The sequence below is a fragment of the Helianthus annuus genome, chromosome 7 (genome assembly GCF_002127325.2).
Source record: "Helianthus annuus cultivar XRQ/B chromosome 7, HanXRQr2.0-SUNRISE, whole genome shotgun sequence".
NCBI lineage: Eukaryota > Viridiplantae > Streptophyta > Magnoliopsida > Asterales > Asteraceae > Helianthus > Helianthus annuus.
Genome location: NC_035439.2, coordinates 27,037,290 through 27,047,881, shown reverse-complemented (window position 1 = coordinate 27,047,881; position 10,592 = coordinate 27,037,290). Strand labels below are relative to the sequence as shown.

Below are 10,592 nucleotides of genomic sequence, written 5' to 3'. Positions count from 1 at the left end.
CAAGAGATTTAAATTGTGGAAAAAGAATTTTGACATCAGATTTTTGTTTGATTGGGTATAACCAAATGTATTTGGAAAAATAGTCAACAAAAATGACATAGTATTTAAAGCCATCTATTGACGTTTTTACGGGACCCCATACGTCAGAGTAGAGAAGTTGTAGTGGTTGATTAGCAACAAAAGAATTTTTGCCAAAAGGTAGTTTGTGGCTTTTATTTAGTGAACATGAAGCACAATGAAAAGACTCATGGGTCACCTTTTTATTATGAAGTCCCAATCTAGAAATTAAAGACTTAAACACTTGAAGCGATGGATGTCCAAGTATGTGGTGCCACATGAGAAGAGAGTTTGTTTGGGTGTTGTTGACTTGAGGAGACAAGGAGATTGGTCCATAGTAGACATTATTGATGTTCACTCCTCGCATGAGACGCGCCCCCGTGCGTAGATCCTTGACAAAAAAAATGCTAGGGAAAAAATTCAATAGAAACACGATTAGTACGACAAACTTTGGCAACGGAAATAAGATTATTTCGAAGATTAGGAGCAATTAAAATGTTATTTAAAAGAAGTGGGCGAGATTTTGTTGGAATAGTTATTTGAGCAATATGAGTTATAGGGAGAGTTTTACCATCACCTAGCACGATCTTATCGGGTCCTCCGTATTCGGAAAGAACGGTAAATTGTTGGTTGTTGTCCGCGGTGTTGTTGGACGCACCGGTGTCCCACATCCAAGATGGGGTTGTAGCCGTTGGGTGAGGGGTGGTGTAGTTAACCACCGGGGTGTTGTTATTTTGAGGCGAGACATTGTGTTCTCGTAGGAAGCGACTAAGTTTGCGACAATCTTTGGTGTCATGTCCGGGAATGTTACAATAGTAGCAATAGGTGTTGTTGTTGCGAGTCGGGCGAGTGTTGGTATTGGTAGTTCTAGATGGCCATTGGTTTCGAGTTGTGGTGGATTTGGGTCGCGTGTTGGGCGATTGTCATAAGTAGTGGGTTGACGGTTGTGGATGATTGGTTTGGCCATTGTGAATCGAAAGAAAAGAAAAGGGAAGCGGACAGAAGGTGTCTGTCGAGTTTTGGATCGGAGATGGCTCAAGGGAGCTTTTAGGCTCTTGATACCATATAAACAATAGAAGTTTGTATTGAATCAAGATGCTATTCTCATTATTTACAAATCAATATATAGTGATACAAGAGTGAATACAATAATTACAAGAGCTTGATTCTAGGGAGAGAATTATGCAATGGTTACAAATCTTCTAGGGAGAGAATTATGCAACGGTTACAAATCTTGTTGACTAAGAATAATTTGCAATTAATGGTGACTTAATTTGTGGTGTTGATATACTTCACTTCAGAGTTGGAACCGATTGCCAATAAGGCGGGATTAACTGAACAACGTGAGTGGCATCCACCGTGGCGGTTAGCCAATACTTCTCCCAACACGGATGGAAGATTCGAGTGGCACCCATCATGGGGCGTTTTGTTCGAGGGTATCCCAACTTTCACCTTGAGGACAAGGTGAATTTGAGTGAGGTGAAATGTTATGTAACTAGCTAAGGATGGCTCATTCATGCACGAATCAATAGGGTGATTGGGATGTTTCATGCATTCCATGCAATTTATTAGTTTATTTACTTTAGTATATATGTTTTATTTCTACTTATTTTAAAGAGATATGTGGTCAAATAAAGGAAGTGGTGGAGGATGCTCTATAATTTAGTAGGTTAGTAGTTAGTTATTGTTGTTGTATCTATAAGTATCATTGTTGAGTTAATGGGGATTAGGAATGAAAAATATTAAGTCTCAAGTTCTCTCTATATTTCATCTTGTTTCTCTCTATTTTGTGTGGAGTTTGACCCATTTTAACGGGTTATCTATCAAACCGATTGGTACATGTCAATTCTTCTTTTATTAGCACTACAAGATATATTGCTCCCTAAAAGTTTGAATTTTCAAATAAATTCGAGCTTAAACTACCATTGTTTATTATATAAATGAGTTTGGTGAGTTTGATTAGATTTGTCACTCTTAACGAGTTTGTTAACTTGTGTTATATTAACCATAAATTTACATACACATATTTGATTAGATTTGTCACCCTTAACATGTTTGTTAACTTGTGTTATATTAACTATAAATATACATACACACACAAAAAATAGAAACTAGTCGCACTCTAACACGTTTAACAAAGGACCCAAGGTTTGAAACTAGACGAGCTTAAACACTTTGTGTGTCTACACCAACGTACTCTATTTGTGTTAATGGCAATGTTCATGGCTATTTCAGAGGTCAACGTGGATTAAGACAAGGGAACCCAATATCCCCTTATCTTTTTACACTTCTTATGGAGATTTTGACGGGTATTTTACATCATGAGACCAGGATTGATTCTTCGTTCAGATTTCATAACAGATGTGAGAAGCAACAGATTATTAATCTCTGTTTTGCAGATGATCTTTTCTTATTCGCTAGAGGGGATGTTAGCTAGGCTGAGTGCATTATGGCGTCTCTCTCAAAGTTTACTAACATGTCAAGTTTGGTCCCTAGCGTTCAAAAGAGTACGGTTTTCTTTTGTAATGTGCCTCAACATGTGAAGAATGCTATTCTTAGTGTTATGCCATTCGTGGAAGGCTCTCTTCCGGTTAGATATTTAGGGGTTCCTCTTATTTCCACACGGCTCCTATACAAGGATTGTAGTATCCTGGTTGAAAAATTAGAGAAACGTATTTCAAACTGGAAAAACAAACTCCTTCCATTTGCAGGGAGGGTGCAGCTTATCTTGTAGGTCCTGTCTTCTATGCATATCTACTGGTCTTCAGTGTTTATTTTACCGGCTCGGGTGATTCATGATTTAGAAGCTAGAATGTGGAACTTTTTGTGGACTCAAGATAGCTCGTTCCAAAAAGGAAGGGCCAAGGTGTCTTGGAATTCGGTTTGCACTCCGAAATATGAAGGGGGTTTGGGGATTAGACGTATCGGTGATGTTAATAAAGCGCTCATGGCAAATCACGTTTGGAGCATCATTACTAAACGAAAGTCTCTTTGGGTTGATTGGGTGCATGACTACAAATTAAAAGGAAAGAGTTTCTGGATGGTTAAGGCTCCAACGAATTGTTGTTGGAGCTGGCGAAAACTTCTTCAGCTTCGACCGCTAATAAGGAGTTATATCTGGACTAGTCTTGGGGATGGGAGGTCGACGTCAGCATGGTATGATACTTGGTGTCCTTTAGGGCCGCTAGGAGATTTCTTGACCCCAAGAACTATTACGAATGCAGGTTTCAGATTGGATGATTCAGTAGCAAATATTCATGTAAATGGTGTTTTGCAATGGCCCACGGCTTGGAGGGATCTATTTCCAGTTCTTATCCAGCTAGATCATGTCCAAATGGTTGCAAGTAAACGTGATCTTGTTCAGTGGCAGGTTGGTAATGATATAAATGAGGTCTCGGCTTCATGCATTTGGAATTCTATTCGGTATAGTGAGCAGGAGGTTGAGTGGAGTAAAGTAGTCTGGTTTGCTCAATGCATACCGAGACATTCTTTCCTGATGTGGCTGATCATGAGGAAGAAACTTCACACAAGATATTATTCTTAAATGGGATTTCTCGAGAAGGAAAAATATGAATATGATGTGCTGCTTATTATGTTATGAGAACCATGATTCTCACAAACATCTGTTCCTTGAATGCAAATTCTCAACGCAGGTTTGGGTTATGGTTCGACATAAGGCGGGTATGGATAGTGTTGACCCAAAGTGGGACGATATTGTGGACTGGTTACTAGTCAGAAGTCGATCTAAATTAGCGGCAAATTATGTAAGCAGGATTTTGGTGGCGGCTAGTGCTTATTTCATCTGGCAGGAACGTAATGCTAGACTTTTCAAGAACCAGTTGAGGCCTCCGGAGCAAGTCTTTGACTCGATAATCAAGACTGTGCGATACAAGCTTATGGGAGTGAAGATGAAGCGGACTGAAAGAGTGAAGAGGCTTCTAGGTGAATGGGAGATTCTTGATACTGACAGTAACGGTGATGGCGGATGATTAGTGTTTTGTTTTGTTTTTCTAGATTATAGTCTAGTTGTCTTTATTTCATTTGCTGTTGTTTTGGTTGGTTTTGTTTACTTTCATGGGGCATGTCTCATGATTGAACTAGTGTAGATACACTACACTACTTGTTTTGTTTGGTTGTGAATATATAGAATCACCGGGATAACCTTTTACCCAAAAAAACTTAGTTAAGTTCAACTTGACCCATTTCATTTGCATCCCTACAAATGACTTTTAACAAACTATTAGTCATTAGTCATGTTTATGAACTCATTGTGTTGGTGGTCATTATTTGTGCTTTTTCCTCATAATGAAATACGGCTTCCCACTTAGGGGGTGTTTGGTGTTGCGTTTCTAAAATAGATTATGCGTTTTCAAAATAGATTTTGCGATTTCAAAACTGCGTTTTGAAAAAGTATGTAGATACATGCTTCTCCAAAACTGCGTTTTGGAGGCACATAATCACTTTTTTCATCCGAACACTTTTTTAGATTATTTATGTTTTACAAACGCAATAATCAAATAATCACTTCAAAACGTAATCCCAAACACCCTCTTAAACCGAAAGATGGTGAATCAGAATCACACGGATCTGAGATATAAGCATGTGTTTCAACTGTTTAAAAAAAAAGAGAGAAGTATTTCAACACCCCATCTTTCTACAAGAATATAGAATAGATTTTTACAATTACTTGTGCCACATTAATGATTTTATTAAAAAAATAGTTCATAATACAAAAAAGACTAGTTTATATGCTTAAGCTTTGATTTGCATTGCATCATAATCTTTGCATATATATATATATACACACACACACTTCCTAGTGGTATTCAATAAATCAAGACATACAGGAAAAGGTTACAATCACAGAAGTACAAAGTACAAACAGGAATACACCTTCAGGACACAAAGGCAAGCTAGCCAGAACCATACTGCTTCCTTTCTTCTTGTATAGACTTGAAAATACGCGCTACAGATGCAGTTGCTGACCATGCGTTATGAGGTACAACTTTAATAACACGAGGACCCGCCGCTTCGACTCGAGCTGGTTCAGGAGCCGGAGCCGGAGCCGGAGCCGGAGCAGGTGCCGGAGGAGAGGTTGGAAATAGAGGAAGGGCATTCCGGTCTTTTGTTCTATCGCTTCGACTGCTTGCTGTACTGGCCTGTGCCTCGGTATCTTTAGAAACATTATTATTGTTTTTGTTGTTGTGGTTATTGTTATTAAGCCTGACTGCCTTTGGAACCGTGGGTCCGGTTTTCTCAACTGGAACGTTAGTCGAGCCTTGGTTGTGGGGGTTGGATTGATCGAACCTGGTGGAGCTTGAGATAGATGGGTTAGCCATTTGCATACCGTAAGCAGGGAAGTAGCCATGGCTAGAGGGAAGTGGAGGATTGAAGGGGTTAACCCCGGGGAACCCTTCGTAAGGATTATGATGATGAGGTGGAGCACCATAGTTTGCAAAATTCGGTCCTGTTTAATATACAAAATTGTCAAGATCATCTCAAAAATTACTTATATCAGTAGGTGTTTAGTTGCGTTTTAGAAGTTTGCAAAATTGGGTCCTGTTTAATATCCAAAATGTCAAAAGGGCACTTACCGATCACGGGCATGGATCCAGGCGGTCCACAACCGCCATAAGCGGGGCTCATGAACCCAGGAGCGGAGTAGGGTTTGTAAACAACTCCTTCAGACGGAGACATAACCGGAATCAACCATTGGTGTCCAGGTGGCGCGTTAAAATTCCAAGGGCCCATATTTTGGTCGGATGGTGGCAACGGGGTCCCGCCATTTTGCACGGTTGATAGAGACGCCTTCCCGACAGCATTCTCGGATGAGAACTCCATGTCATCATTTGGTTTCTCAATGTCGTTCTTGTGCTTAGGAATATTCACAGTAGGTTTCATAACATACTCGAGAGGAAGTTTCTTGATTGGAGAAACTTTCGGCGGTTTTGCCACATACCCGTGTTCGTCGACCAAAAGCTGAGGTGACTCCGCAATTAATCTCTGAACCTGTTTTACATAATCAAGTTAAACGAGAACTAAAATCGTTTAAACAGGTCAAAAGACAAAATGTGTAGGTAGTTGACTCGACTAACCTTAATCAATCTGTGCAGTTCGAACACTTGAATAGCAAATACTCTTTGTTGGCTGTAAACAAAACATAAATATTTTTAGAACGAAAATCTATTAATCGGAAAATCAGTTTCATAACTCAAATCCAAACACTCCATTAATAAAAGAAGTTACTTGACAATAGCTCTTCTTGCTTTCCAAAAGTGTTTTTGACCGATAATCCCGACAACATCATCAGGAGAAATATCAACTCCACAAATCGATTCAACCATTGAATTCTCCGAAACAGCATCACCATTGGTTGGATCATCCGGGCTTCGTAAAGCTTCTTCTTGAATTTCCCGTAATGGGACCGAATTATTTCCATAACCGCTAGCTTTAGATGCTTCATTCAAGAGACTAACCCCCCACAACGTGTTATCTGCTTGCGAGTCAACTCGATAATCCCGTAAGTTCCTGCTATTCGAAGCGTTTCGTAGGTTAAAACTCGAAGATTCGTTAGTCTCCTTCAATGGAGCTTTAACGTTTTGTCGAGACGATTGATTTGAGGCAGATCTAGCAAAACCTTGTGAGTTCTCCTTTTGAAATTTGTTATTGTGCGATTTAGCGTTATGAACGTTTGCTAAACGACCTGAAAGGGATGCACCAAAAGGAGTGCTACCTTCATTTTCTCTATTTTGATGACTCACGCTCCGGTTTTGATTTGTTCCAGATTGTTGGTCAAATATTGGGACCCTAAAGTCATCTTCTTCTCGTCTCTTTTTATGTTCTAGTTGCACACGTTGATTGTTGAGATCAGACTGGCGAGTATCAGGCTTCTTAATTGGGTGAAAAGAAGACGACTGTTGACGTGTACTTCTTTCATTCACGGTTGCCTAAAATCATATGAAAATAATAAGTCTATCACTTATCACTACATTTGTAGCTACAATTTGATTGTTAATTGACATAAATGAACACTATATAAACTCGGTCGACATCCAATACTTGCATAACGTAACTATCCATGCAGTCAATGTACACACTTCATAACTTCAAATACTATGCTACAACATTTATAATCATGGTCCTTCTAAAGTATGGCGAATTAAACTTTAACCAGAGCATGTACTACTATAACAAACCTTTTACTTTTTTTGAGGTAGAAATTTCAACGCGTCACCCGTTTCCTTATGAATGCGTTGATTACGGGTCAAATAAAAAATAGTTATAAGAGAGTGTATTTTAGTGCATACAACCTCCTAAATAAGTGTATTCAAAGAGTTATATTGCAAAAATAATAATATCATTCATTTTTGTAATAATGTTAATGCATCAAGTATTAACTAAAAGTTCTAAAAACGAACAAAAACTTGTTCTTGGCTCAATCAATACTAAACCATGCTAGAATCTGAACCAACCAGCTTCAACACATACAAAAAATGACACATATTTGACCCGTCACCTAACTCGTTTGGCCTGCTCTCTCGTTGGTTGTCAGTTATACTTTTTACCAAAAAAACAAACCAGGTTATGCATGTTCATACCCTAAATCCCAACTTAGGTGTAGGTTATACATGTTAAAAACAAATTTCATACCTTTTAATAGTATCAAACTATCGATTTGGGTCCACAAGATTCCTTTATAAACCGTTATTAAAGGGTAATTCAGATAAAATAGTCAACATAGCACCAAGTTCAAAGCAAAAAAAAAAAAAATGTTTCTTTTAACTCACCCTGTTTGAAGATGAAGCGACCCCGCCATTAAACCTCTGCGAAGGTATGCTAAGTTGTTCATAAAGAGCCATTTTATTCCTAGGAGGTGCCCTCGGACCTCCTTTATCGGCATCATTCACATGAAGCCTTGGAAACATTGGCCCCATAGTCTTATCTTCATCTTTTCCTCTTTTCATCTTCTCTTACCCTTTCAAAATTCAACCACACAATCAATAACAACTTCACAACAATCCATAATTCATATCATAATCTCTGCTAAAAAACTTAACTTTGACCAAAAAAGTCAAAGCAAAGCTCCTCAATCCCAAAATTGACATTAATTCATAACACTTTTTTTACTAAACATAGTTAAATCCATAACAAGCATAATAAACATAACAATAATACAGCACAAAATGTCACAAATCAATATGAATTATTACATATAGAAACCACCAAATTTGACCTTAAAATTCACAAAACACTAAAATTTAACACACACATACCTTACAGATCCCAATAATCAACTCAAAACAGCATTAATTCCTCAAAAACCCTAAATTCCCCAAATTCTTCACTCAAAATTCTCCCCAAATATGCAAATTCAACGACAAATTAAACCAAATTTCTCCTCCGGAGAACAAAATCGAAGCAATTTCACTTCCGATTAGCAGAATAAAAAACCCCTAAAACGCGAATTCAGTTAGGATTTCAACTTGCGAGAGCAAGAATTGATGAAATACAGCAATTGGAATGAAAAAGAAAGCAGAAAATGATGATTCTGGTAGCAAAAAGATGTGGTGGAGGGTTTTAATTCGATCGGAATACGATGAAAAGTGAGTGCAACTTTAGGGTTTGTGAAATTAAGATATTGGAAAAGCGTAAAGGTAAGTGGACCCAAGATTTTTGTAGATAGAACAGAATCTTAAAGGCAATTGAGACTGTATATGTGTATCTATCGGTGTGGTGAAAATGTTAATAAACAAAGATTTTGGGAGTTTACCTGGCGATGAGTGATTTAGAATCGGAAGGAATACATTCACCGGTATTAGTGGAGCCACGTAGCTTCACAATGTAATCCACTTGCCAAGAGAAATATGTGGGTACTTTGGTTTATGCTTCTTTCTTTCTAGTTATTCTTGATTTCTTTTACTTTGGAAATATTATTTTTTAAATATTTTGGAATATTTCTATGAAAGGGTGTGCGTTGGATTGAAACCGGACATGATTAACGTGAACCTGACTTTGTAAAAAAAATTGAAACGAAAACATAGGGTAGGTGGTTCTCGGTCTTTTTGGGTTGGGTTGGGTCGGTCTTGGGTTAGGCCAGGACTGATCATGATATTTTTAGCCTAAGACGTTTCAGATTTTGGTTTTCATCCGGACCAGACCTGAATTCACTCCCAAAATTAAGAGCGAGAACCAAAATGGATATACTTAGTCGGTTTGGTCTCGGTTTGAGTATTCATGTTACAGCCGTAGCAAAAAAAAAAGAGTTAATTACAATTTTCGTCCCTGAGGTTTGTAAAAAATAACGGTTTCAGTCCATTAGTTTAAAAATTGCGAATTCAGTCCATTAGTTTCATTTTCGTAACCATTTCAGTCCACTAACTTAACTCCATCCATTTATTTTGTTAACTTTGAGTTAACTAACTAATTCAGGGACGGTTTGCGTCAGTTTTAGAAACACAGGGACTTAAGTGTAAACTCTAAAACATTAAAACAAAAAAAATAGTAAATTCCAAAAAATCAAAAAATTCCAAAAAACCAAACAAATTCCAAAAAATTCTAAAAAATAATAAAAATCCTAAAAAATCATAAAAATTCTAAAAAAAATCTAAAAAATCCAAAAAATCCGTTTCGGCGCAAACTGTTTCGAACCCGAACCGTTTCGAGCTGAACCGTCCGTACCGTTTCGACCCGAACCGTTTCGAGCTGAACCGTTTCGACGCGAACCGTTTCGACCCGTACCGTTTCGAGCCGAACGAAACTGTACCGTTTCGAAGCCGAACCGTTTCGAGCTTAACCGTTTCGAACCGAACCGTTTCGACCCGTACCGTTTCGAAGCCGAACCGTTTCAAGTCATACCGTTTCGAACCGAACCGTGTCGTTTCGAACTGAACCGTTTCGAGCTGAACCGTTTCGAACCGAACCGTGCCGTATCGAACCGAACCGTTTCGAGCTGAACCGTATCGAACCGTACCGTTTCGAAGCCGTACCGCTTCGAAGCCGAACCGTTTCGGTTCGATACGGCACGGTTCGCGTCGAAACGGTACAGCTTGAAACGGTTCGGTTCGATACGGCACGGTTCGGTTCGAAACGGTTCAGCTCGAAACGGTTCAGTTCGAAACGACACGGTTCGGTTCGAAACGGTACGGCTTGAAACGGTTCGGTTCGAAACGGTTCAGCTCAAAACGGTTCGGCTTCGAAACGGTACGGGTCGAAACGGTTCGGCTCGAAACGGTACGGTTGAAACGGTTCGCGTCGAAACGGTTCCGGTCGAAACGGTACGGACGGTTCAGGTCGAAACGGTACGGACGGTTCAGCTCGAAACGGTTCGGGTCGAAACGGTACGGGTCGAAACGGTTCGCGTCGAAACGGTTAAGCTCGAAACGGTTCGGGTTCGAAACAGTTCGCGCCGAAACGGATTTTTTAGAATTTTTTAGAATTTTTATGATTTTTTAGAATTTTTATTATTTTTTTAGAATTTTTTGGATTTTTTTGGTTTTTTTGGATTTTTTTTGATTTTTTGGAATTTACTATTTTTT

The 10,592-nt window shown here is 38.8% G+C and overlaps 2 protein-coding genes across 3 annotated transcripts; one reads left to right on the top strand and one right to left on the bottom strand.

The window, feature by feature from the left end:
- Positions 1-2,506: 2,506 nt before the first annotated feature.
- Positions 2,507-4,046, top strand: LOC118480171. The gene is made up of 3 exons (XM_035974880.1): positions 2,507-2,729; positions 2,826-3,427; positions 3,711-4,046. The coding sequence occupies exons 1-3, from the start codon at positions 2,507-2,509 to the stop codon at positions 4,044-4,046; spliced, it is 1,161 nt and encodes a 386-aa protein (XP_035830773.1).
- Positions 4,047-4,747: 701 nt separating this feature from the next.
- Positions 4,748-8,957, bottom strand: LOC110937420 (protein EARLY FLOWERING 3). 2 transcript variants are annotated; one of them, XM_022179840.2, is made up of 6 exons: positions 8,828-8,957; positions 7,845-8,032; positions 6,304-7,004; positions 6,153-6,204; positions 5,652-6,066; positions 4,748-5,524 (listed from the first exon to the last, which is right to left on the bottom strand). In XM_022179840.2, the coding sequence occupies exons 2-6, from the start codon at positions 8,019-8,021 to the stop codon at positions 4,971-4,973; spliced, it is 1,899 nt and encodes a 632-aa protein (XP_022035532.1). In that variant the 5' UTR covers positions 8,022-8,032; positions 8,828-8,957; the 3' UTR covers positions 4,748-4,970. The 2 variants fall into 2 exon arrangements, with proteins under 2 accessions (XP_022035532.1, XP_022035531.1); XM_022179839.2 differs by lacking the exon at positions 8,828-8,957 and adding an exon at positions 8,331-8,765.
- Positions 8,958-10,592: the final 1,635 nt, after the last annotated feature.

What these genes read in the sequence shown, in the direction of transcription:
- LOC118480171 (XM_035974880.1), top strand. Translation starts at nt 2,507, where the DNA reads ATGGCGTCTCTCTCAAAGTTTACTAACATGTCAAGTTTGGTCCCTAGC. An exon ending in GGTTGAAAAATTAGAGAAAC is followed by an intron (nt 2,730 to 2,825) that starts GTATTTCAAACT and finishes ACTGGTCTTCAG; the next exon opens with TGTTTATTTTACCGGCTCGG. An exon ending in GTGATCTTGTTCAGTGGCAG is followed by an intron (nt 3,428 to 3,710) that starts GTTGGTAATGAT and finishes TTCTCAACGCAG; the next exon opens with GTTTGGGTTATGGTTCGACA.
- LOC110937420 (XM_022179840.2), bottom strand. Translation starts at nt 8,021, where the DNA reads ATGAAAAGAGGAAAAGATGAAGATAAGACTATGGGGCCAATGTTTCCA. An exon ending in TCGCTTCATCTTCAAACAGG is followed by an intron (nt 7,005 to 7,844) that starts GTGAGTTAAAAG and finishes ATATGATTTTAG; the next exon opens with GCAACCGTGAATGAAAGAAG. An exon ending in AACTGCACAGATTGATTAAG is followed by an intron (nt 6,067 to 6,152) that starts GTTAGTCGAGTC and finishes TATGTAAAACAG; the next exon opens with GTTCAGAGATTAATTGCGGA.